General features: G+C 47.6%; 10 protein-coding genes across 10 annotated transcripts; 6 read left to right on the forward strand and 4 right to left on the reverse strand.

Annotated features, from left to right (window-relative positions):
- Positions 1 to 32: 32 nt before the first annotated feature.
- On the forward strand, positions 33 to 873 carry ASPZODRAFT_147056 (hypothetical protein; the record flags this gene model as incomplete). The annotated part of the gene is made up of 3 exons (XM_022725225.1): positions 33 to 188; positions 264 to 540; positions 563 to 873. The coding sequence occupies 3 exons, from the start codon at positions 33 to 35 to the stop codon at positions 871 to 873; spliced, it is 744 nt and encodes a 247-aa protein (XP_022577154.1).
- Positions 874 to 2,984: 2,111 nt separating this feature from the next.
- ASPZODRAFT_162077 (hypothetical protein) lies at positions 2,985 to 4,603 on the forward strand (the record flags this gene model as incomplete). The annotated part of the gene is made up of 4 exons (XM_022726557.1): positions 2,985 to 3,026; positions 3,123 to 3,659; positions 3,742 to 4,040; positions 4,105 to 4,603. 4 exons carry the CDS (start codon positions 2,985 to 2,987, stop codon positions 4,403 to 4,405), a joined length of 1,179 nt encoding a protein of 392 aa, XP_022577155.1. The 3' UTR covers positions 4,406 to 4,603.
- Positions 4,604 to 5,834: 1,231 nt separating this feature from the next.
- Positions 5,835 to 7,183, reverse strand: ASPZODRAFT_137034 (hypothetical protein). Its single transcript, XM_022724197.1, has one exon. The coding sequence runs from the start codon at positions 7,085 to 7,087 to the stop codon at positions 6,029 to 6,031; it is 1,059 nt and encodes a 352-aa protein (XP_022577156.1). The 5' UTR covers positions 7,088 to 7,183; the 3' UTR covers positions 5,835 to 6,028.
- Positions 7,184 to 7,477: 294 nt separating this feature from the next.
- On the forward strand, positions 7,478 to 8,640 carry ASPZODRAFT_104672 (hypothetical protein; the record flags this gene model as incomplete). Its single annotated transcript, XM_022720868.1, has 3 exons — positions 7,478 to 7,984; positions 8,028 to 8,265; positions 8,310 to 8,640. The coding sequence occupies 3 exons, from the start codon at positions 7,478 to 7,480 to the stop codon at positions 8,507 to 8,509; spliced, it is 945 nt and encodes a 314-aa protein (XP_022577157.1). The 3' UTR covers positions 8,510 to 8,640.
- Positions 8,641 to 8,778: 138 nt separating this feature from the next.
- ASPZODRAFT_20175 (hypothetical protein) lies at positions 8,779 to 9,959 on the reverse strand (the record flags this gene model as incomplete). The annotated part of the gene is made up of 2 exons (XM_022727543.1): positions 8,779 to 9,312; positions 9,366 to 9,959. The coding sequence occupies 2 exons, from the start codon at positions 9,957 to 9,959 to the stop codon at positions 8,779 to 8,781; spliced, it is 1,128 nt and encodes a 375-aa protein (XP_022577158.1).
- Positions 9,960 to 12,618: 2,659 nt separating this feature from the next.
- On the forward strand, positions 12,619 to 13,986 carry ASPZODRAFT_137036 (hypothetical protein). Its single transcript, XM_022724198.1, has 2 exons — positions 12,619 to 13,221; positions 13,276 to 13,986. Exons 1-2 carry the CDS (start codon positions 12,665 to 12,667, stop codon positions 13,916 to 13,918), a joined length of 1,200 nt encoding a protein of 399 aa, XP_022577159.1. The 5' UTR covers positions 12,619 to 12,664; the 3' UTR covers positions 13,919 to 13,986.
- Positions 13,987 to 16,193: 2,207 nt separating this feature from the next.
- ASPZODRAFT_137037 (hypothetical protein) lies at positions 16,194 to 16,696 on the forward strand. The gene has a single exon (XM_022724199.1). It carries the CDS (start codon positions 16,233 to 16,235, stop codon positions 16,590 to 16,592), a length of 360 nt encoding a protein of 119 aa, XP_022577160.1. The 5' UTR covers positions 16,194 to 16,232; the 3' UTR covers positions 16,593 to 16,696.
- Positions 16,697 to 17,730: 1,034 nt separating this feature from the next.
- On the reverse strand, positions 17,731 to 19,102 carry ASPZODRAFT_28978 (hypothetical protein; the record flags this gene model as incomplete). Its single annotated transcript, XM_022728160.1, has 2 exons — positions 17,731 to 17,760; positions 18,662 to 19,102. The coding sequence occupies 2 exons, from the start codon at positions 19,100 to 19,102 to the stop codon at positions 17,731 to 17,733; spliced, it is 471 nt and encodes a 156-aa protein (XP_022577161.1).
- A 1,055-nt stretch (positions 19,103 to 20,157) lies between these two features.
- ASPZODRAFT_76256 (hypothetical protein) lies at positions 20,158 to 22,200 on the reverse strand (the record flags this gene model as incomplete). The annotated part of the gene is made up of 4 exons (XM_022730075.1): positions 20,158 to 20,719; positions 20,776 to 21,120; positions 21,176 to 22,055; positions 22,104 to 22,200. The coding sequence occupies 4 exons, from the start codon at positions 22,198 to 22,200 to the stop codon at positions 20,158 to 20,160; spliced, it is 1,884 nt and encodes a 627-aa protein (XP_022577162.1).
- A 315-nt stretch (positions 22,201 to 22,515) lies between these two features.
- Positions 22,516 to 24,111, forward strand: ASPZODRAFT_155134 (hypothetical protein; the record flags this gene model as incomplete). Its single annotated transcript, XM_022726176.1, has 3 exons — positions 22,516 to 22,844; positions 22,927 to 23,006; positions 23,060 to 24,111. 3 exons carry the CDS (start codon positions 22,516 to 22,518, stop codon positions 24,109 to 24,111), a joined length of 1,461 nt encoding a protein of 486 aa, XP_022577163.1.
- Between the last annotated feature and the right edge of the window lie 209 nt (positions 24,112 to 24,320).

Raw genomic sequence — 24,320 nt, forward strand, 5'->3', positions numbered from 1 at the left:
TATCTAAATTACCTCAATTGAGAGACTTCAAAATGGCCACCTTAGTTTCTAACCAGGAGCGTGAAGCTATCTGGTCAAAGCTGCCTACTCTTCGAGTAGGTGGGAAATGTTTGACCAAAGCGTCAAGACAGGACAAGTGCAAGCTTCACAAGTCACAAGTCACAGAGTGGCCAAACTTTGCCCAGGCAGTGAGACAGTATACCAGTCGTCCCAATGTACTAGGCCAGGGCCCTCCTACCAGCCACAGCCAAGCTTCAATCTAGCCAGAGATTTATCCTATTGCTAACGAGGCAGGCTTGACTGGAAGGTGGGTGAACAATGTCGCCGTCGTGGTCAATACCATCACAGGCCAGTTGGGGCTCCCGGAATTTTCTGATTACCAGCTTGGGAAAGATGAGCCTAAGGACTGCAGCATTGGGGCGTACCCCGACATCATCCTTCTTGAAAGGGGGTCGAAGACTGTGATGGTTGGGGAATTCAAAACCCCGTGGACAACTAGACTTTGCAATCCCAACGCGGAAGATTTTGAGAAACTATGGGGTATGTCAATAACACTTGCAAGATCTCTCTCAGTTCACTCCTAATGAGACAACAGGACAAATCACATCTTACATGGATAGGTGCCATTGCCGCTATGGGATCCTATCTACGTACAATGAGACCATATGTATCCGCAGGAAGGATGATTACCTCTTTGAGGCCTCACGAGTCATCAACCATAGCCATTACTCCCTTCCTACAAGAACTGGCCATAGCACTATCATTAGCACCCGTGAGGCAATGCTGTATATGGCGTATGTTTCTGGGAATGGGGAGCGCGACTCCAACTATCCTGCCAGAGTTGGCAATCTTTATGTATGCATGCTACTATAATATAACTATTTTGTCTGCACTTCAGCTGACAGCAATTGGGTTAGCGCCCCTGATCAACGCCACGCAGGTTTTGCCGGAACTAGGAGGGCAATAAAAGGCATCTAGATATCAGGTATCTTCATCAATAATAGGTTAATATTCATAATTTGCAGTCTTATTTCTAGCTCATAAGCTATATTACTATCCAATGTTAAATTAATGGCTATGTAAACTATATCACTGGCTGATATATGAAGACAGGAGAGACCTTTTTGAGAGAAAGTTATTATTCACTTAGAAGCAGAGTTTCAAGTACTCAATATTATATAAATGAATCTTATCCTTAGAGTGGTAGTAATAACATGATGTAAAATATCCTCTCTCCCCCATACCAGGGCTATAAGGATGCTAATATGCCTCATGGTCTGAGCTGCTCCGGGGGGATTATGATGGGGCATAAAAGCCATTCTTCCTGTCACAAACATGGAATGGGGTTAGATAGCCAGGATCTCTTCTCTCTTTCCGTAGTACCCATTAGTGATCAACGTGTATATTTCTCGTTCATTGGTGGAAGGAAAGGCCCTCCTCACGCGCCCTCTCCCGATTTCCAAGATCATACCGGGCAGCTGAAAATCCAAGCTTGGCGCAGTGATTTGAGGCAAAGGCGGGCTTCCTACATCAGTGGGGAGTTCAATGGTCGAATAGCGATCATTCCTCGGGTTTACGTTGCAGACAGATAGCATCAAGGTCTGTGGAGCCCACTGCAATCCCGGTACCGGTCTTCAAATCGTCGGCGCGAGAGAGAAGAATTCTGGTTGCGATGGTTGTCACCACCTTCCACAAAATTATTTATTTGGCTAGGTATAGGCGTGCTCTTTGAGATCTGATCATTCTGTAAGAAGCAGGGTGATCCATACTACGTATATATCTGACTAGAAATCTGTCCCTATTGTCAAACAATATCTCTGGTTTCAGTAAAGGAGTTGAGAATAAATGGCTCACTTGACAAATAGTTAAAAGGAGATGCACTACATACATCATAATAACTTACATCAAGCTAGGGTTCAACATCCAAGCCGATGGCCACGCGGCCCTTCTCCACCGCGTCTCATGTCCCACCGAACCCTCAGGGCCCAAGAAAGTCCAATCAAGAGATGCTCGATATAAACTACTGGCTGCCACGTTTTCGGATCGTATCCAGACAGAGAGAACCAATACGTGAGACCAAGGTACAATATGAGGGCATAGACCGTGTTTGACACTGTCTGCTGGAGACCATTAGAGGTCCTTTCTACTATAACACAGGTACTTTCTTTTAACAGGACCGGATCTTATCAAGCCTATACATACTCACCAATTATTGTCTCCGAATGGGGCGCCCACCAACACTCGTCGGTTGACTGTCCCCGACCCCAATGCCAAGACATGCCGATCTTTATGAGAGTGACTCCTGAATGAAGCTGTGGTTGGTAGTCATTTTTTCTTACTGATAGCTACCTGTATTGTATTAATCTACTACGCGCGAGCCAGTAAGGTATGGCTGGGAACAGCATATTGAGATAAAACCCAGTCCACACATGGTGAGCTGTCGGGTATAATCAGGTCTTCTCCTCGCTCGATGCCCCCTTTCTAGAACAACGGGATTTTTCCTCTTTTGTCTTCCCCATCGTGTTTCATATCTGGTATTCGGTTCGCTTCCGACGGTTAAAATCCCTATTCCGGTATATTCCCGATTAACGCCGTTGCCAAGAGGGACTTAAAGACCCTCTCCAGTACCCACAACCCCACTGGCATTCTTTAGCACGATATATCCTGTTTCCCTGATCGATGTGGAGGTTGAAATAAGCAGTGGGCACCTACATCGTATGAGGTGGCAATGAACTTGAGTTCGGTGGGCTGTTTCAGTACGGACCACTTGGAATATTTAGTGCTTTTCCAAACCCGATTTATATTAAGGGGTCTGTACAGACACATATCATTGTTAGAATCAAATCCCGTAGTTTTCAATTGTATCTAGAAAGGATTTGCAAGGGCCATGAAGTATAAATGTAAGAAGTGAGACATATCAGAAACCATCAGTTTGACTATTGGTGGTCACATTATTATTAAAATAAAGTTCAGTTGTTGACAAGATGAAATTGGCCAATATCTTTTATTTAGCCACTTTTGGCCTTGTTTCCATCGCTGATGCTCGCGAACATCACTCCCATTCCAAATACCACTCTCACTCCAAATACAACATATCCAACTACAATACGTCCAATTACCAGAACGACTCCCAATCCCAGCAGACCATCGTTCATCCTGGTCTGCTGCATAGTGATAGAGACTTTGCTCGAATCCAAGGTTATATCGCTGCCAAAACCCAGCCTCAATATCAAGCTTGGCTCAACCTGGCTGCTGCTGCCAATCCAGATTATGTTCCAAGCCCGCAAGTATATGTGTGCAGAGGAGATTCCGATTGTACCCAGAATTATCCCTCCCTATATAGGGACATCGCTGCGGCCTATGCAAATGCCCTTACCTGGAGAATCAATGGAACAACCGCCAATGCCGACGCTGCGGCCAGGATTCTGGATGCATGGAGCTCAACCCTCACGGAGGGCATTCTTGGGAGCGCGGATCGATTCCTGGCAGCCGGACTCTACGGGTATCAGCTTGCTAATGTTGCCGAAATCTTGCGGGAATATCCTGCCTGGACTGGACTTGATGCCGTGATAGAAATCCTAGTCAAGTACTTTTATGCTGAAAACATCGACTTTCTGGTCAACCATAACGGTGCATCAATAGACAACTACTGGGCAAACGTGAGTGCATCTATCTAGGGTTCGCAATTTCTTTCTTCATAACAACATCTTTGCTAAATCATGTTCGTTCCGACGAGTCAAGTGGGATCTTTGCACCCTTTGTTCGATTCATAGTATTGGTGTCCTCTCTGATAATCAAACGATGATCGATGAGGCGATTGATTATTTCAAGAACGGTACGGGTATGGGCGCTCTCCTCAACGCCATCTGGTATATTTCTACGGAAGAAGGCTCCGACAAACCTCTTGGTCAAGGCCAGGAAGCTGGTCGCGACCAGGGACATTCAACTCTGGATTTTGCTCTGCTCGGCGTGCTCGCCCAACAAGGCTATAACCAAGGAGTTGACCTATTCTCTCTCTACTCCAATAGGATCCTTGCAGGGTATATTTTATCCCCTATTCTTGCCTAAACCCACTTGGCGCTGACTGACGGAACTTGAATTTAGCTCGGAATATGCTTTCAAGTACAATGTTTACGAAGACGTTCCCTTCGAAACCTATACAAATATCCATGGCACTGCCACAGGTATCAGCCCGGCAAGTCGCGGAGACATTCGTCCGATAGCAGAGCTGCTCTACGCACACTATAACGGCGTCATGGGTTTGAATGCTTCTTGGACCGGCCTGTATCGCGATTTGGTCGTCAATGCCAGTGGAGGCGCTGAAGGAGGTGGTGGCGACTACGGGTCGACCAGCGGTGGCTACGACCAGCTGGGCTGGGGGACGATCCTGTATCGTCGGGACTAGAATAATGAGGCAGAAATTGGTGCTTTCATCATTCGTTCCCCCAGCTATAGCCTTAACTCAACGCAAGACTGGCGTGGGTGCATTTTTCTTATATTTCCTCGCCCCCGGGATATTCAACCATCCGACAAGTACACTCGCTTATTGAGACCCTTAATCACTCCCTGCATTTCCAAAGCTGCCCATATAATTATGGGTTATAAAGCTATTCTCATTAATAAAGACTAATATAATATCAAAGACTGTTTTAGTGTGTCAAATAGTTTTATCATCTTTGGTCTAGTGTTCTAGTAGACTAATTATGTGCTCTTAAATATATTCCTAGGCTATCTTTTTTCTGCAGCTATCATTATCATAGAAGGTTTTTCTGTCTCTATACTGTACTGCAAAAGGGATAGGTCCCTCAAGAATTACAGCTCAAGCAGTAGTCTGTGTTAAAGCCTACTATAAACCAAAGGTGAGCAATTAGGGCACATTTCACCCCATATCCTCTATTAGACTAAATATAGCTAGTAATAATATATTATATACCTATACTTAGATATATCAATATCAAGTACTTCTCTCTATAGTCAGGATCTAGATTAATTGAGTCTATCTCTTTATTAAGTGAGACTTTCACCCTCAATTCTAGACTAGCCACCTGACCTAGACAGCATGGCCTATACTATGTGTGAGAGAAGTCTTGATGTAGGCCCTAAGAGGGAGATATTTCATCCGCGAAGACTGGTCAGATTTCTGGCTCTCCGCCTGGAATGAGGCTGGCAACGGGATCAATCGACGAGGCTGACAGCCTCGCGTATTCCTTGACTCTCCGCAGCAGAGTTGAAGGCCGGCAGAGGCTGTTCGGAATGGCATTGGTCATATATATGATGGGCTAATTGATTGTTTCAAAGAAGTTGATCATGTTTTTTCAACACGCATTTTTCTCATAAAATGGCCAAAGGAGTCCATTTCTTTACTGATCATATAAACCTCATATATCTATCCTCTATCTATTTCCTTATCTCCTTTGATCTATCACATACGACCACAGGGTGTGGAAAACAGGGCTTCCCGTCCGCTCAGCCGTACTTAAGCCACACGCCGGTAGGTTAGTAGTTGGGTGGGTGACCACCAGCGAATCCCTACTGTTGTATGTTTTTATTTTTATACTTGCCCGTAGATTGAGTGTGTATTTAGTTTCATAATTATGGCACTTTCTTCCCACATGGACTTGACCTCACTAGAAGAGTCAACACCGTCATTTAGCATGGTTGGCTTTGGTACTGGAAATAAGCTTTTATACTATGCTTATGCCTGAGAGCTTGGACTGCTTGACGGTGCTGACTGCGGTGCACTGCATTATCTGGAAGAGGTCTAGGGTTTAGGGTTGGGTTTGATATGTCTCAACCGTCACAGGTCTTGGGTGTACTGGGAAGCTCCGTTTACCAAGTCGGGGAATAAGGAGGATATCTGATCCAAGGTCTATTGAATGTCAATGCTGGACTAAAGGCCGTCGATATAGATGACTGTTGGAGGATAAATACCCCAATTCTTAGTAAGGACTGTCATTGGCACTTTTTATGGCTGAGTGGTTGAGAAAGTCCCCGGGGCTTCTGATAGTAACTTATTGATGTATTCACTCTATCCTCCATGAGCTCCCAGCAAACATGGATTGGGGACCGTCAGCTCCATGAACGCCTGCCCAAACTCATCGAGATCCACCAGCTCCAGCTGTGTCTGGTGCATCAAGTCGACATTGTCGCCACAGGCCCTCATCCACTCGCCCGACGAGGCAGCGTCCCAGACGCCGCGCCGCGCCGTGAAGGCCAGCTGCCCCGGACACTCCGCGGAGCCGCGCTGCATGGTCCAAAACATGGCGCAGATCGACTGCGCGACAAGCCAGGTGCGGCGCACGCTCTCGGCGACGATCCACGCGTGCCAGCGCTCCGTCGCCCCGACGTCTCCGCACCGGCCGTCGGGAAGCTTCATCTCCCGCGCACTGGCCAGCAGGGCGTGCGCCCATGCTTTCAGCGCCGGCAGCTGCTGCTCGGCTTGGTACCGCTGGCGGATGTCGGCGTCGAAGAGCCGGATGGCAGCGTAGGCAAGCAGAGCCTGCACGCGCGCCAGCTGCGTCCGGCAGTCCTGCGCGGGCGGGGGCGGCTGGCGCACCAGGTCGGCCGCCCGGGACTCCAGGATGCGGTACATCAGCGGCTCTGACGCCGGGGTGCGGGCCAGATATGCGGCCACACCCGTAATGGCGTCCGCAATGCAGGTGGGGAGCTCCGCCGCATACAGCTGCGGGTGGCAGAAGGCATTGCCGGCGCAGTGCACCCAGTCCGCCAGCCAGCCCCGCACGGTGCGGATGTACCGCCACGCCGCGTTGGGGCGGACGGGCGCCAGGTGCGACCGCGGCAGGGCGTGGACGGTCCATGTTTCAGGCAGGAGGAACCACGCCGCGGGCAGGCTTACCAGGGGTAGGCTTATTGTTGGGGACAGGACGGGGGACCAGGCGTCGTCGAGCAGGGCGTCCCATGTGTTCGGCGTGGCGAGCGGGCACGTTACAACGCTCGAGGCAGAAACCCCCGCGTACGTGCAGTCCAGGCCGCGGACCCGGCACCGCATGCAGCAGGGGACCTCTCTGCTGCATCTCCGTTTGGCCTTGGTGCAGGCTGCGCAGGCTTTCAGCGGCACCTGCTGCATCGCGGCGGTGACGTTGGGGATTTATAGAATAATAATAGAGCTTAAAGATTAAATTAAAGATATATTATATAAACAATAAAAAGGCCTTGATAAAAGATATTAATTATTTTATTATTGATATAATATTAAAATAAATAATTTTTAAAATAGTAAAAACAGCTGTGCTGAACGCCCTAGAGAAGTCTGTCTTGCAGTTTGTCTGACAGAAAAGGCTGCGGAGCCTAAACTGGAACGGTTAGCGTGCACTGCGGGAGCTAGCCGCAGACGGCTAGCTCCCACAAGCGAACTATTCCAAATACGGACTCGCGAAGTATATAAATCTAGCGCTCTGGACAGTAGATATGGCTATGACAAGAACTATTCAGCCAGTCAGACAAGACCACCGGGACAATGAACACAAAGCAGAACATCGAGACCAACTTCACCAGCCGGGTGCATCGTACGGCGTACCCGACGATCGCGCTGTCGCGCCCCGCCCTCCGCCAGGACGGCAAGACCGTGCTGGTCACCGGGGGCGCGACGGGGATCGGGTTCAGCATCGCCAAGAGCTTTGTGCAGGCCGGGGCAGCCAAGGTGATCCTTGTCGGGCGGCGCGCTGCCGTCCTCGAGACGGCCGTGGCGGCCCTAAAGCCCGAAGCTGCCGGCTGCGAGGTCCTCGCGATGCCCTGCGACCAGGGAGACCACGCCGCCGTACGGGCGCTGTGGGCGGCGCTCCGCCGGGACGAATGCACTATCGACACGCTGGTGCTTAACGCTGTGGACTTCACTGATGGGAAGCCCCTGCTGGAGCTGGGCGCTGAGTCTCTATGGCACTCGTATGAGGTCAACGTGCGCGGGCTGCTCGACATGGTCGAGGGGCTGCATCAGCAGCCTCATCGTGGAATGGTAATCCTCCTAGTCATGCCACAGATTTTAGATTATACTCTAAGTTTATTTCTAGAATGTCATCCATGTCTCCTCGCAGGCCCTAAACATGCTATACAAGTCGCAGCTGGCCCCTTCAGCTCTGTACCCTACATACGGATTGACCAAGAATGCAGGCACGATGCTGCTTCAGCAGATCGCCAAGGACGTCTCCCCGGACGTGATACAGATCATTAGCTTCCACCCAGGGCTTATCCATAATGATCAGTGGGCGAAGATGGGGGTCAAGAAGACCGACCTCCCGTTTGACGATGGTAAACTCCCTATATCGATCTTCCCGTTCTCCACTGACAGACAGACTCTCTGCCCGGCTCCTTCGCCGTCTGGGCAACGACCGAAGAGGCGCGCTTCCTGCACGGCCGCTTCGTCTGGGCTTCCTGGGATATCGACGAGTACTCGCAAGGGGAGACCCGGCGCCTGCTGCAGACGGACGACTTCCTGCGCGTGGGGGTGGTTGGCTTGCGAGGAGCGTTTAAAGCTGACTGGAGTGCCAAGTGATATTATATAAACATACTCCGGGTTATCTCTGTTTGAATGTCAAGGCGAGTGGGATTGTGAGATAATAATAGCGACCAAGTATATTGGTGAATTCAAGTGGTATTCAGTACTGCTTGTCAGATATATAGCGGTTATAGATGTCTGCGACCTCGAATAGGGTCCTGCTAACCCGAGTGAAATCTTGTAATGTCAGATAGTAAATATTAGGTCTTATCTGTCTCTATATCTATCTATAGTCTATACTCTATAATACCGCTAGCCAGCCCACTTCAGCTAGAACCCTTATTCGAATCCTCTGGCGAATTCTCATTTGAACGCTCTGGCAAGCCTCCTTCGCCTCCTGAGCTCTCCCGCTGTTTCGTGTGCACCCAGTGCCGAAACAACGGGACAAGCATATTCCCTATGGCAATCTGCAGTCCTTGGAATATGACGATCGGCACCTGGATGCGCGCCTGCTGCGTGGCGCTGAGCTCGCGGAAGATCAGGTTGGCCAAGGGGATCCCCATGGCGGGCGACTTGGCCGGCACGCAGTATGCGACGGAAACCGTATCCTCGCGGGACAGCCAGAGAGAGGAGAGAGCAACAGATATGGTGAGCCACAGGAGGAAATTGGCAATCGAGATGAACACGACGAAGACCATGTTGTCCGGCCGGATGCCCGAGAAGGCCCCGGACCCAAACGCCTGGTCGTAGGCTTCCCAGACCACGACAATCAGACAGAGCGAGCCGACCTTGTTGACGTGCCACGCCTGGAATAGCGGCCGGATCCGGGGGCAAAAGTACTGCACGACTTGGCCGACTGCCTAGACTTCATCAACATGATAATAGCGATCACAATGGCGAGAGATCAACACACCAGAGGAAGGAAAACAGACAGGCCGATCTGCTTGAAGATGCGCCGGTAGATGTCGGTATAGTCGTCCAGGTGGGCCGCCTGGAGGAAATCGGTATACCAGCCCCCGCCGGCGACGTACATTTGGATGAGCAGCGGCGTGATAAAGGGGCCGAGGAGGTTGCCAACGGTGGACTCCACGACAGTCAACACCTCGTTGCCCGCTGCGCTGCGCGTCATGACCACGTTGGAGGAGATGGTGGTCGGCACACAGCCAGTAACAAGGAGACCGATAAGCAGGGCGTCGTCCATGAAGTGCCGGTCCATCGCGCACAGCAACACAATCGCAAAGGTCAGCGCCGACGTCAGCAGGAAGGACAGCCCCTGCACATAGAGATGCACCTGCCACCGGCTGTAGTTCTGCACCAGGGCGCTGGTGGGCAGTGTACACCCGGTCACAAAGAAGATGAGGGTGATGCACAGGTATGAGACCACCGTTTCGGTGCGCTGTTCTTGACTGACAGGGACCTGGACCTGGGAGGCAATCAAGATCACGATCATGACCCCGACCAGAAACCACTGGTCAAGGAGATACTTCTTAACTGTAGCAGTCTTCATGGTGCCATCATCAGGTGGAATGGTGATTGTTGAAACTTGAAAGTGTCCTCGGAGGATGGCCGAGCGAAGGATTCCACTAGCTGACTAAGATTAGTTTACATGTAGCAACTTTGCGAAGGATATAAAATATTACAAGAACATAATAGAAAAATCGAGTGTGCTGTAGTATCTAAGCAGTGTAGAGCGTTCTGAGGTCAATACAATCTTACCATCAGGTAGAAAGCCGCTGCGTATAAGCAGCCAGTCGTATAGGTTTCTTATTATTCAGTTGCTGGATTAGTCTCACATAACATGCTATATAGATTATATCTTTTAATAAATCCTGTACATATTCAGGGCCAATAGTATCATATATCTATATGATCTACACACTACCCAGCATATCTAATATTAGTTTGGCCAGATATATCAAGTAAATAAAAAATTAGAGTATAAAGCTAACTATATTAGGCTTAGATAATTAGGTAATAGTAGAAATATATAAATCATCCTAATTAACTAGCAGCCTTAAGGTCATCCTTTTCTATGATATATTTTTAGTCCTAGATTATATAGGTTATATATTATTAAAATAGATATATAGATATCTATTACTAGATATAAAGTTACTCTTTATGACATTTACTTAACTATTTATTAACTATTTCTTATTAATTTATTTATTATTCTTATTATTTATGTATTATTAGGGCCTAACTGTATTGTATACTTATATTTTATAGATAATATTTATCCCTAAAAGTTATCTAGTTAGCTAGTCGAATATAATCCTATTATTAGCTCTATATAGGGAGAATCTTTGCATTATATAGCTAAAGTATATTGAGTATTCTCTGATAGAGGATAATACTAGAGACCCGAGAGTTTTAAAGTAGAGGAAAAATAAGAAGTTATTATTATTATAAAATTCAAGGATAAAAGTTATCTTATAATAATCTCTATAATTAAATCTATCTTTACTAAAAGATAAGATAAAATAACTAAATATATTAAGCTTAATTTAAATTAGATAAGATTATAACCCTAGTGAGATATTCTCAGTCAAGCACCTAACCACTCGACTAAAAAGGCATCAATATACTGCTAGAAAGCAGTATATTCAGTTAGGTGATATATATAGCGCCACCAATATCACACTAGCCTTCAAAAATTATCATATCTTAATATTAAGCCTATAAACTCTTTTAGTTCTAATATTAAATAGATTAATTAAATCTAAGTTAGTATAAGGTTTACTACTAAGGAATAATCATATAAGAGAAAACTATTCTTCTCTAAGTTCCTATAAAGCTAGAAGAACGTAGTGATAATCTTACTATTAAGATAAGATATACTACTTATAAATACTAGTATATTGCCTCTTTCATGCCAGACTCATTGCTATACTCGCCTATCCTTATAGTAGAGTACTTAATAGGTGCCTAATAGGTACTTAATGTCTACTACTAGCCGCGGGGTATGCTTAGTTAGATCGGTTGTAGGGGCGGCGTTGGTACCGGCCTTACACCCACTACCTGTCTGCCCCATGCATTCAGAAAACTAGTCATATCAATTCCTCCGTTCCTGAGCGCCGCTGTGAGCAGCCTGCATAAATTACCTTACTTAGCTTGGAGGGACTTGCATCATCCATCACCAGTTTCATCATCACTGCAATTATAACATTTTTAGCACCATGATTGGTATGTATTAGCTTGGAGCTTCACTAGCACCGCGCATCCAGCTCAGGTCGAAACCGGAATTAGCTGAGGTACAGACCAATTTGCCTTTATTCATGAAGAGAAAAGGACTGGCTCACTGCGTACAGGTAAAGAACAAAGAAGACGACTGGACCGGGATTAAGGATGCTGGCCCTTATGCACCAAGTAAGGAGACTATTAAATCTAGAGATTTACTCTCTAGTGATATCAGGGTGATAGTATACTCTATTTATTCTATTCTTTTTACCTATCTTTCGTATCCAGCCACGGGTAGTTATAGAAAGGGGTTCCACATACTCGGCTGTGCTCCAGCCGCTTTTTCTATACACAAGCTAGTAGGATGCACAGCCTGGGGCCGAAATGAAAAGACTGTACGGAGTATATTTATAGAGCCAGTTATCCCATTTGTCGGCTTCTTTCATATTGTTATTAGAAGGGACATGCTGTCACAGGATTATATTATATGACCATACTACACATAGGGCCATTTTCAATGTCTTGACATTTTCAGTGGCTCAGCGGTCTAGTGGGCCCTGAATTTTGCTTACGGAGTACTAAAGTTTCCCCTGGCTGCCAGCGGTCCTGTCAGCTTTTGTGATGACGAAAGGGCTGAGAAAAATGGGGCTTTAGCTCAACAAGGCACAGGTACAATGGTGGGGGAAAATAAGACTCCGACAACCGGACTACTTTAAATGGACTAGTGTGTTGTTTTTGCCCCCAGCTACCACACAGCGTCCCACTTTACTATCAGAGACAAAGGACTGAATTGATGGAAAGAGAAAGCGTTTCTATGAGGAACCATAAGCCTTAGAAGGGAATCTATGTTGACTAGTAGTTATCTAAATATATAAGAGACTAGTACAGAAATATATAAAGACATCATAATGTGGGGGTGAACAGGTATATATAAATTAGCATAATCTCTAAGAGCATTTTGAAATCTTCCAAGAGTGTTTGAATAGCTGCCTTCTCACCTATTTATATTCACCTCTTCAAGTATATGCCACCATGATTCCGAATATCCCAGAAGAGTACCGCGACAAGCTAGAGTTCATTGAACCAACAGATCGCCGGACAGATGAACAAGTGTTGGCAAGCCTCTCCGAACACAAGCCTGTCACATCAGAAAAAAATGTCTGGGCTTATTGGCATTCTGGATTGACCAACATGCCCAAGTGGAATCAGAGAAATGTCATTGACTGGGTTCGTATTCTTGGTCCAGAATGGACTGTGCGGGTGTTGGACAGCGTCGCGGGATCAGTCAACAATGTGCTTCGATTCGCGCCAGAGACTCTCATGCCTCGGGCCTTCGTGGATCGCACTATGGAGGGGCCGTACGTGGGCCAGCATGGCGCTGATCTAACACGCACCGCTTGTCTGTATGAGCATGGAGGCGTGTGGATGGACGTTGGAAGTTTTCTCGTTCGCCATCTTGATCGTGTTTGTTGGAATGAGCTGGAAGACCTAACATCGCCATATAAAGTGGCCATTTTTATGCTCTGGGGACTTGCCCCCGGAAACTTCTTTGTGGCAGCTCGAAAGAAGGATCCTCTGATTTACCAGTGGTAGGCTACATTTAGAGTAAATGGCACTTGGAAAGAAGCTCACAGCAATGACAGGCACCGCCTGTTTTCACATCTTTGGGGAGACAAGAAAGATATCCAGGATGTTCTGAATGACCCCCTCATCGCGCCAGTGATACCCCAAACATTCGAAAATATGAGTGAAAACTTTGACTACGACTGGGTCGATTTTAACATTGCCGCGGGTTATGCTGCACAGATCATCTGCCTGACACGACTTCTCTGCCTGGAGGAGAGCGATGATGGATTCTCGGGGGTTGAATATTGGCGAAAGAACGTGTTGGCCCTGGACGCAGGGCAGGAGACTGCGCGTACAGAGTGGAATAGCACCTTTGTGGGATTCGGCCAGCGGGCGCTCGACATCCTGGCGCTCCCATGCTCAGGACCTGACGCGGAACCGACTTCAGACAAGTACAAGGATGCGGAGAAGGTAGTGTGGGATATGCTTGCCAATTCAACGATCTGGAAAGTCACACACGCACAGGGGTTGACCCATACCCCGCAGCTGGGAACTCTCCTGGACATGCCTGAGAATGAAGGTAAAGACGCGGCGCCTAACACCTTTGGTGAGCTCTTCCGATATGGCACAAGAAGTTTCCGCCAAAAGAGAGAAAGCGTGCTCAGAATGCCGAAGCGAGAGCCTACTATGACGTGGAAGAAGGGCGTTTTGGAGCCATAATGGAGCTGACACTACAGTAGATAGAACATTGATAGAAGGGACTGATGAATGATGTATTTGAAAACTACAAACTCGAAGTTTTTGTAGGCCAGTAATAAAAATACCCATATGGGCGAGAAACAGCCGCGAGACGATGTAACAGACTCGCCGCCATGGGCTTTGGCCGTATACTACATAGCTGGCGCGCTAGACAGCATCTATAAGATTAGCAATGACGCCCAGGGCCATGATTATTCGTTGCCTTGTAATAAGTCCTAATGCAGGCGTATGCTGAGTCTCTAGCCTAGGTATGGGCAGTTAGGTAGTGTCCTTCTTGAAAATCGAGTTGCTCATGTCCCGCTGCTCGGCAGTATTATATTTCTAATCTATAATTATGTATCGCATTCCCGTCTGCAGTGACCTCACACTGCTTACAATATAAGCCACCTAACTTCATATACTAATATTAAGTAGTATATTGAATGCTTTTTAGTTGAGTGGTTAGGTGCTAGGCTAGGGAATTCTCATCATACCAAATTTTAAAGCAATGTATTTAGCATCAAGCATTCTGAGAAGGGGAGATCTTTTCATTAAGACTATCTTTTATAGACTTTGATAAACTGCGGCGGTGCGTACCGGTATGAGCGGGAGCTTATCTCGATGCACGGGCGGCAGGGCCCGAGACCCCGCCAAGGAACGACCGCAAGCTTCACTGACAGCGATTATCCAAGCCACCAACAACGAACTTTGGGAGATCGAGCCGAACGAGAGTGGCTCATTGAAAGAAAATTGAGGAAAGCATGAAAATCAGAAAGCACCGGGATCACAAGCAGATGTCGTCCCACCAGTAACATCGTCAGACAATGAATAGCTGTAGCAGCGTAGGATCGCAGTGGCATCTCCCCGCCGAATCCCCAATGGCCCGAGAGGAGCCAGCAGTGAGTCCGAATTTGCACGCAAAGGACCTGAATGAATTCAAAAGACACAGATAGCAACAACGGAATATTTTACGTAAAGAGTATTTCCACCGCTCCCTTCGAAACCCTCATTTGACGGATCCGCAACAGATCCATCTAGACGCGGTGGAGCACGGGCATGTTTTTCTTTGCCGTAATACGGCAATGTGGTTTTTGCGCACTTGCAGCGAATGTTGATCTTGCGGAGCAGGTGGTAACAAGGCGGAGCTATTGCACGGCGACATCGCCGGCCTACAATCAAGTTTTGGGGAGGCTCATAAATAAGCTCACACGCCTCGAGGACGTTTTCCATGGACACCATAGCTATTGGAACGTAGTGAAGGCGGGAGAGCAAGAGGCAGTTCGGCATGGAAATCTGACAGTAGACATAGATCGAGCGGTGTCACTATGTGATGCCAGGAAGGGAACCAGTGCGGGTCTGAAGAAGAACGGACCAACCCGCGTGGGGGAGGGTCAGAGAAACGAGGCCACAACATGCGAGGGGGAATTTACGGCAATACTCTAAAACGGACGTAAATACTGTTGCGCCGAGAATCCACTTTCTTTCTTTGCGGGTAGTGGATCGGCCTACCCTAATGCCGCTGCGGTGCAAATGAATCAGGGTTGGTGTTGAACGTGCTGAAGCTGGCGGTGGACATGGAAACTACCCTAAATTTGTGTTTCCATTCGTTTTTGACTCAAATTAACAGCCCCCAGAATATAAATTGATCTACAACAATTGCTCGGGGGAGATTCGTATTTGATATACTCAAGATCTGTGATTCATTCCACATGGGGGTAGGAATGGAAAGATACCCTAATACGATCGCGCATGGAATTTTCGGATAAGAAAATCAAATAAGCGGTGAGCAGAGCTGATATGTTACATGGTATCATGTAGGGTGCTCTAATGAGGATATGTAACATTCAAGAAGGAGCAATAAAATATATGCATAAGTACTTAACAATTTCCTGGCTGACTATATGAAGTGACTACTTTATGACGTCTGACAAAAATGCTCTCAAAGTAATTGGTGCCTAAATTTGATAAGTCATATTTTTAATAATATACATATCAGGTGGCGTTAATTGTGGAACCTGGAAAGTGTGTGTCACACAGGCGTCGTCACTTGAAGCATGGATGTTTGATGATATCGAGCTGTAAGCGACAGCAAATGTGGTACTCAATATCAAGACCCGCGAAGAAAATGCCTCATAGTTTAGAATATATGGAATCTATGGATAGGTAAATAAAAGGAAGGTAATGTCCTGGGTCTACATTGACAACGATTTCAGCATATCCTATCAAGCATCCCCTTTATATCTTTATCTAGAAATCTATTTCAATCATCCTCCTCCTATCCACCCTTACCATCAATATGGCTGTTCGTAGTGTTGTTGTTGTGGTGAACAACTTCACTAGCAATGAGCTGAAGCGAATTTCAGTTGATATGGTACATGGCATCTTGACACCCAATAACCCGCCCCCAGAGACCATCTCGGCGAATGGACCAGGAAGTTTCGAAGTTGAGTCCCAGGGCGCAGCGACCGGCGTGGAAGGAACTATAAAATACAAGATTGATGATTCGACAGACCTCATCATCTACATCGACAATCCATTCATCGGCTCAAACTCATACAATGTCACAACAACTGGAAGCGATGAATATGAGGCTCCATATGTTGGGGGCAATGGCGATAACGCTACAATTTCCGTGACTTTACAGGCCAAGAAATAAGTGGTCGCCCGAAATTTTCTGGGTTTTGTTTTTAGGAGAAGTGCAGGGGAGGTGTGGTTGTTCTATTATGGCCCTAGTATAGTTTTCACCCTAACCAAGTATTTTCCTGCATCTTCCATGTGAATTCAAGGGCTCCTTTTATACGGCTTTGATGGTTAAGCCTCCACCATATTGTCTAGCCTACCTAAGTCATAAATAGATATTATTATAAAAACTCTTCTTCCTTTATTTTATCTCTTAAAATGATAGTCATGCGACATAAGAAGCTACATGCGCGAAAAGAGACCTCTATAAGAAGTTTAATCGCGCTATCACATCACTGTATTCATTTAGGAGTAGAGATATTATATTTATATAAGTAGAATGATCCATTTCCTGACAGAAACTTAGGGCCTCGTCACAGCCTGTCGTAGTCCATTGCCGCTTCCATTTTCAGGCTGTCCTCATGACGCACGGCTGCGAAAGCGCTGTGACGCCTCCGCGAATTCCAGTATGGCCTGGACCGTCTTCGCCCTTGAGACGCTGTCTGGTGTAATTACCTTCATCACAAATGAGAGACTTCTCGGATGTTGCCCAGCTTCTCATTATGCCTATACCCCACTAGAATTCCATGTGACCTTCCAAACACTTGAAGATCTTAGTTGACAAAATAACTCCCGCCAGCCTCATTTTTTGAGTCAGAATAAGCCTCAGAAATATGAGACGGTGAAACGTTCTCTTCAGTCTGTCGCTGAATTTGCTGTATTGTTGAAATATATCTAGGCTAGATATATGGGGGAGGATATCAGTCTCCCAGAGCTTTATATCCACTAGTCCTATAAATAATTTCGGCGAAATGTGCCTGCAAAAAGAGACCACTTCAGCATATTCAGCTATATGTACATGCATAATACTGTCTTCTGCCAGTAATTTCATGCTGTAATGCCAGTCGCCTCACTTTGTATTTTATTATATTTCTTATACTAAGTATAATACTGTAAGCAGTGACCTTGCACTGCTTGGGGGTTAGTGGGTAAGATGTCAGTATAACTAGATAACAGCAAGGTCTAGGGATATAAGAAGTTTATAGTAGGTCTAATAAGAGAATAAGATAAAGTGCTTAAGGTTCTATTTGTTACTAACCCTGGGATCCCACGTATCACTGATCGGCTTGAACGAGATCGGTGACCTAGTCTTTTAGCTATACCACAGTTCTTCGGGTATACTTCACCTAGGCGGACCACAGTCCCTGACTGTGTTCAGTCCTTTAACAGATTAAGTGGAGGGTTTGATCAAGTAAAAGGGAAGCAAGGTCCTTATTCCTACGTATAGGAATAAGTTGGTGAGTCTATTTGAATTGACTGGTACTTAAGTAATTGATATTGTTGATGCTATTAAGAATCATGGAGAACTAAATATACTGGTGAATAAGCATCCTTATATAGTCCCCTGCATCATAGCCAATTCCGAGATGGCTATGATAATTCTGTAATTCCTCATAGCTATTATATCCCTCTAGGTATGTTGGCTATGACCCGATCATATCCCGTATAGCCGTCTGGCTATGATGGGTATGATGGTCATGTGACTCCTGAGTCAGTCCCGCACTTCTGTAGTCCACGGTCAGAAGCTCCCTGCCAACCATTCTGCCCGATGAGACCGCTAGGTGGCTAGTGTCGTAACACTGTAGCCACCAGATTAAGCAGATAGCGTCGTTAACTGAGCCTGCGCTGGAATGGAAATGGATGTGCCTTTGATGGGAACAACTCAGCCAAGTGACTTGATTCTCATTTGATTCTAGACTTCTATCTTGCCACTCTTTTAGAACAATATGGTTCTTTTTTGATTTCGGCCTAGTATAACACACAGTCTTCAACACAGCATAAACTTGAATTTCTATATAAAAGGAACCTCCTACTTCACTTGGTAGTGGCAATGGGATCGAGGGTTTATGGGACAGTTATGGCCTGGATATATAACCACTAACAGGGGTTCGTTTGCTGGGAAAGAAACCATAAAGCTTCTGCCTCCCGAAGCACATGTATCCTAGAGTCAACCAGATGGCCAGTCTCAAATCCGAGTCTGTATACCACAGCACCGGGCCCCAGGGTGGAAGCGTAATTCTTCAATTGCTTCTTGACTTTGGACGCAACGAAGGGGTTAGCTCGGAAGCCAAAGAAGTTCTTGTATTCCAGCCAGTGGCACAAATGTCCATCAATTGATACTGGCTCCAGGAACCGAACATCAGGCGTTAGACGCAGTTGCACTGCTTTCTGTTCGGCTTGTGTGAGAAACAGACAGCCAGACGCTCGGACACGATCGATGAACAAGGCCTCAGCAACCTCCGCCTCCTGCCTTTTCTTCTGCATTCTTATCTTGCTCTCGGCTTTGCCTTCTGGCGTAGTGTCAGGGGGCAGGGTTCGAAGGGCAGCTTCAATGAGTGCCGACACAATTGCCCGGTCTAGCTGCGTGTGGACGTATTGTAGTAGCAGATCAACGTCCGGCCTGTAGGAACGAAGGAGGCACGCCATTTTGAAGACAGGAGCAACAGCCTCTCGAGGTATCCCAAAGTAAGGAGCAGGAGGAATAGTGGGTATAATGGTCGCCTCAGTCACTGTCGCTGGTGCATCGCGGGTTTCACCGACAGGGTGACGTGGTGACGTTTTAGGAGGGCGATCAGGGTGTGGATTATTTCTTGCTGCTACATGGCGGTGCTTTGATTTATCATGTTGCTTCTTCGAGCTTGAACACTTGAAAAACTTGTTGCACTGATCACAGCGGTGCTTTGGAGACTGGAGATGCTGGTCCAAGGCATTTTTGGATGGGAAGGAATGTCCACAGGGGATACATAGAGGCATGGTCACTGCTATGAATAAATATGTGTAAACAAGATAATAACCCTTTTTAATAGCTATAGAAAGATGAATTAAAGAAGTATGTGATGGTGCAAAGTAACTCTTATTTAAAGGTATTTTGGATGAAAAGGTCTGGTGAACAACCGCCGCTTTAGTCATTTGTTGATTTGTTGCTATCAGGCGTATCCCAAGACTCTCTGGGAAGCATATATTATGTAGTACTCCCCGCTCCGCATAGCCAATGATATATATCTAGCGTGGCCAGTTTCTCAGCCTTGTCTGTTTTATTGGCCCTCCAAGCGCGCGAGGGATGTGTTGGCTGCCTGGAAGATAAAAGCACTGCCCCATTAGGCATTCGCCATTCTAGATATTACATAGTAATGATTATTATTTCATATTTATATAATATAAGGTAGTTAGCTGGAGGACTGACATCCAGCCAGTAGTTTATGACTATTTAATGTCTACTATTATTAAGAACCTCCTACCAACGTTGAATTGCTGTACTGATGAACAGGATTCGGTCAATACTTGAAATTACAGTGATAAAAATATGTCCTTTAGGACCTAGTCAACCTAGAATTAGCCTATTAGTCTATACTGATTCTTATTAGCCACTCTATTCCATAATATCCATCCAAAATCAAATAGTTGGATAGAACGGCTGTAAGAGACAAGTTTATTCTGGCTCTTCCCATATGTCGATTTATCTACTTTCAAGGTCGTATATCCTACCCCAACCCATCAAAATTGACAACCTCTTCTGTTCTAAACAAAAAGTCATCAAAGTCGAACCGCATATCTTGGAAGATATCATCGAAGCAGCAACCTGCACCATCCGCCAGGGACCTGCCCCCATCCTGCAATGGCAGACAGTTCGTTTGTGAAATCTTCGCCGCGAGGGCCTCAAAGGTCCAAACGCACTGCTGAACATATGTACTTAAGTGGACGTGGGCGCGGAGAGCCATCAGAACATACTGCCAGGATTGAGAGACCGAGTCGGTGAAGAGATCCGATCCGACCATGGCAGCGAGGAAGACCACTCCCGAAATGTGAAGATAGTATATTCGCGTCCACCAAGGGAGGATGCCGATCCCCTGGCCTGGATCCTCCAATGTCTCGACGACTAGGGAGGTAACGCCCTGGGCGGCAGTGACACACATTCTGGCACATTCCCTGAGCAGCCGCTCACTCAGACTTGCGCAGGTGATAGACTTGGATTCAGGATCGGATTTCATCGAGTAGAAGCGGGCGAGAAGTGGTCTGTAGAGATAGATGCGGGAGTGAAGAAGACTGCACCGGAAATAGTGTAAGTATGAATGAGAGATAAGCATGATTGAAATTCTTACCGGAGATGCAGCAAGTATCGCTCCATTTGAGATGTTGTATCTTGGAGGAATCTCAGATTTTGTAACTGGAAATGACTTGGGAGGCTGGCCTCCCATTTGTCGAGACAAGCATCCATGCGGACTACCGCAGTGTGATATTCCTCCTGTTGATCCAAACGTGTAACCGATCTGGCCGCGAGGGTGCTTCCTGTCTGGATCTGGGCGAGTTGGATCTGGTTGCCAATTTCCTGCAGCTCCGATTCCCAACGGGAATGCTCCGTACGTTGGCCTTCCTGCCTGGAACTGTTTGTCGGCGAGGAGATCAAGGCCAGTGCTGATCTCTTGCCGAGCGACCAGGAGATGCATCTGCATCAGTCAGCTATATCACCCCCCTCCCTGATTTGAAAAGCGGAGGAAGTACCGATCTAAAGCCACACAGCTTGCCCAGACCTTACGTTTTATCCGGGCATCTTCACTGACATCTTCGGTGGAAGGAGTCCCCAGGGTGTGGCAACACATGGTTTGTGCGATTCGCATTGCCAGCCCCGCGGTCATCCATGTCTTTTGCTGATTCTTGGTGCAGTGGAGGTATCGGTTCATCAGCATGAGGCACTGCACCCGCTCGAGGGATGCGGGCTCCCACAGAATAGCCTCAGCTGGGAGAAGAGCCCATGCACGATGGAAGTAAGTGTTTCCCTCTTCATTCCGTTGCTCGAGGGGGGTAGATTCCTGTCTTTGTACTGCGAGGGCAAAGACCAGATTGAGGATGCCCAGCTGGACGTGAGACACACTGGGTGAGGCAAATGAGGCGGTATAATATTGGGCAAACTGTTGGCGATCTAAGATGGGTTCTGCTGGATCGATATACTGCCAATAAACATCGACGAGGTGATCTGCGTGTGTCCGGCAAGGCAGTTCAGTGGATATGGAAAGAGGCGAGCATCGGATGGGTAGATCCAGATCTCCAAACAGGGGCGCATCGACCAGTGGGACAAGATACGACGTGACTAATGGCACAAGGCCGGCTCTCTCATCTATAGCGGCGGCAACCTGGCCCGCGAATTGACCGTGAGCTGCATAATATGCGCGGCTTTGACTCTGGTCCGGATCTAAACCTCGATCAGCACCGGAAGGGCCTGGAAATGAGCATATTCCGATGGTTGCGGGGGTCGGGCTTGTCTCGTGGGAAGATGGTGGTGAAGCAAGGACAGGAACGTGTTCAGGTGCCTGTCTTGGGGCAGAGACACCTGAAGACCGGCTGTAGTTGCACGTCTTTCCTCCAGTCTGACACCTGGCGCATGCTGGTTATATTAGCTTGATGAGAGACCTTGTAGGACAGGAGCAGATACCGGGGCGGTTGCCGTCGCATTTCGTCTTCCTCGAGCGGCATTCCTGACAGGCTTTGGAGACTTTGAGTCGCGGTCTGCGTATCGGGAGTCTTGCCATTCTCTTGGGTCTTGTTTCTGATGAGGCCTCAAGGGATGTTAACAGAAGGATGCGGAGGGAGATCAGAAGATGAGATTCCAATCAGATAATAGTCCGTAAAATAAGCCCCATAGCGGATAGTCTTATGATTGGTTCTATGAATCCATCATATCCAATATCATCCAATAGAGGACTGATCCGTTGAATCCACTCTACATCTCACGCCAATAGAAACACGATCCGTAAGACACTCAAAGGTAGGTAGACAGTATAAGTAGCATCAGTTAGTGAGCACTATTTCATAAGAATTATTATAATTAAGAATCTCTTATCATCATGTCTGGTGAGACCAAAATCACCGCTGATCCCAGCGAGACTGAGAAAAGCCCCGTCTATGACGGCCAGGGCACCGAGGAAGATCCGTTTGTGGTGGAATATCAGAAAGACGACCCTGGAAACCCGATGAACTGGGGCTCCTTTCGAAAGTGGTTCATCACCGTCATTGCGACCATCTCGGTCTTTGCCGTCACTTTGACCTCCTCTGCGTATTCCGTCTCTGCCGACCAGATCCTGGAAGACTTCCCTGTCAGCGATGAGGTCTTTACCCTCGGTCTCTCGCTCTTTGTTCTGGGATTTGCCATTGGTCCTGCTGTCTGGGGTCCCTTGTAAGAACTATGCCTCTGCCTTCCGTGCTTATCAATGCATTATGATCTACTATACCTTTTTCTATCTTTTTCTAATCTTCAGATCCGAACTATATGGAAGACGAATGCTGTGGGTGATCACTCACGTTGCCATGGTAGCCTTCCTCGGGGGATCTGCCGGCAGTCAGAACATCGCCACGCTGTTGACCTTGCGCTTCTTTCTGGCACATTTGGAGCATCTCCCCTGGTGAATTCTGGCGGCACGATCACCGATCTCTTCTTACCCGCCCAGCGCGGCCTCGCCGTCACCGTCTACGCCGTTGCCCCCTTCCTGGGCCCCGTCCTGGGCCCGGTGATGGGGGGGTTCATCTCCGAGAACATCGGCTGGAGATGGGTGCAGGGCATGTGTACCATCTTCATCGGCGTCGTGGGGATCCTGGGGATCATCTTCATTCCTGAGACCTACGGCCCCGTTCTGCTGCAGCAACGAGCGCGCCATCTGTCCAAGACGCACGGAAAGGTGTATATCAGTGTCTTGGAGAAGAACCAGGGCAAGATGAAGCCATCGGAGGTGTTTGCGCGCGCCCTGATCCGGCCCTGGATTTTTCTCTTCCTCGAACCGACTGTCATGGTCGCCGCCGTCTACATGGCCATCATCTATGGCACGGTCTACATGTTCATGAGCGCGATGCCAATCGTTTACAATGAAGATCGCGGCTGGAGCGAGGGCATCGGCGGCCTCTCGTTTCTCGGCATCACCGTGGGACTCGTCTTTGGTCTGGTCTACGCCATCTGGGACAACAACGGCCGGTATATGAAATTGGTCTTGTCGAAAGCCACGACGCCCGAATCTCGCCTTCCACCCGCCATTGTGGGCGCGGTGGCCCTGCCCATCGGGATGTTTGCCTTTGCCTGGACCAACTATCCCAGTATTCACTGGTCGGTCAGCATCATCCTGTCTGCCCCCTTTGGATTTGGCTGCGTGCTCGTTCTGCTGCCCATCATGAACTACCTGATCGACGCCTACACCATCTACGCTGCCTCTGTGCTGGCCGCGGCCGCCATCTTCCGCTGTATCGTCGGCGCCGTATTCCCTCTCTTCAACACGCAAATGTACGACAACTTGGGGATCCACTGGGCGTCCAGTATTCCGGCCTTTATGACCCTGGTGTGCATGCCGTTTCCACTCATCATGCATCGCTATGGCAAGCAGGTCCGCATGAAGTGCAAATATTCCTTCGAGGCGGCGGAAACCATGAGGAAGATGCAGCAGGCCACTCAAGCATAGGCTTCTACCAGGATTATGCTAGGTTAGGGTTGGCCATTCAGCAACATTCTCCAGGAAAGATGTTTCAGCAGACTCCAGTCACTTTCCAAACCAAACATGCTCTTGTGGGATATGCTGGGCAACTTGATCCATAAAGCGACATCGCCGACAGGCGTCGCCACATTGGTGAAGCTTATACTAATATAGTATGAAGTAATCAAAGAGAGAAA

Source organism: Penicilliopsis zonata, assembly GCF_001890105.1.
Source record: "Penicilliopsis zonata CBS 506.65 unplaced genomic scaffold ASPZOscaffold_26, whole genome shotgun sequence".
In the NCBI taxonomy this organism is placed as follows: Eukaryota; Fungi; Ascomycota; class Eurotiomycetes; order Eurotiales; family Aspergillaceae; genus Penicilliopsis; species Penicilliopsis zonata.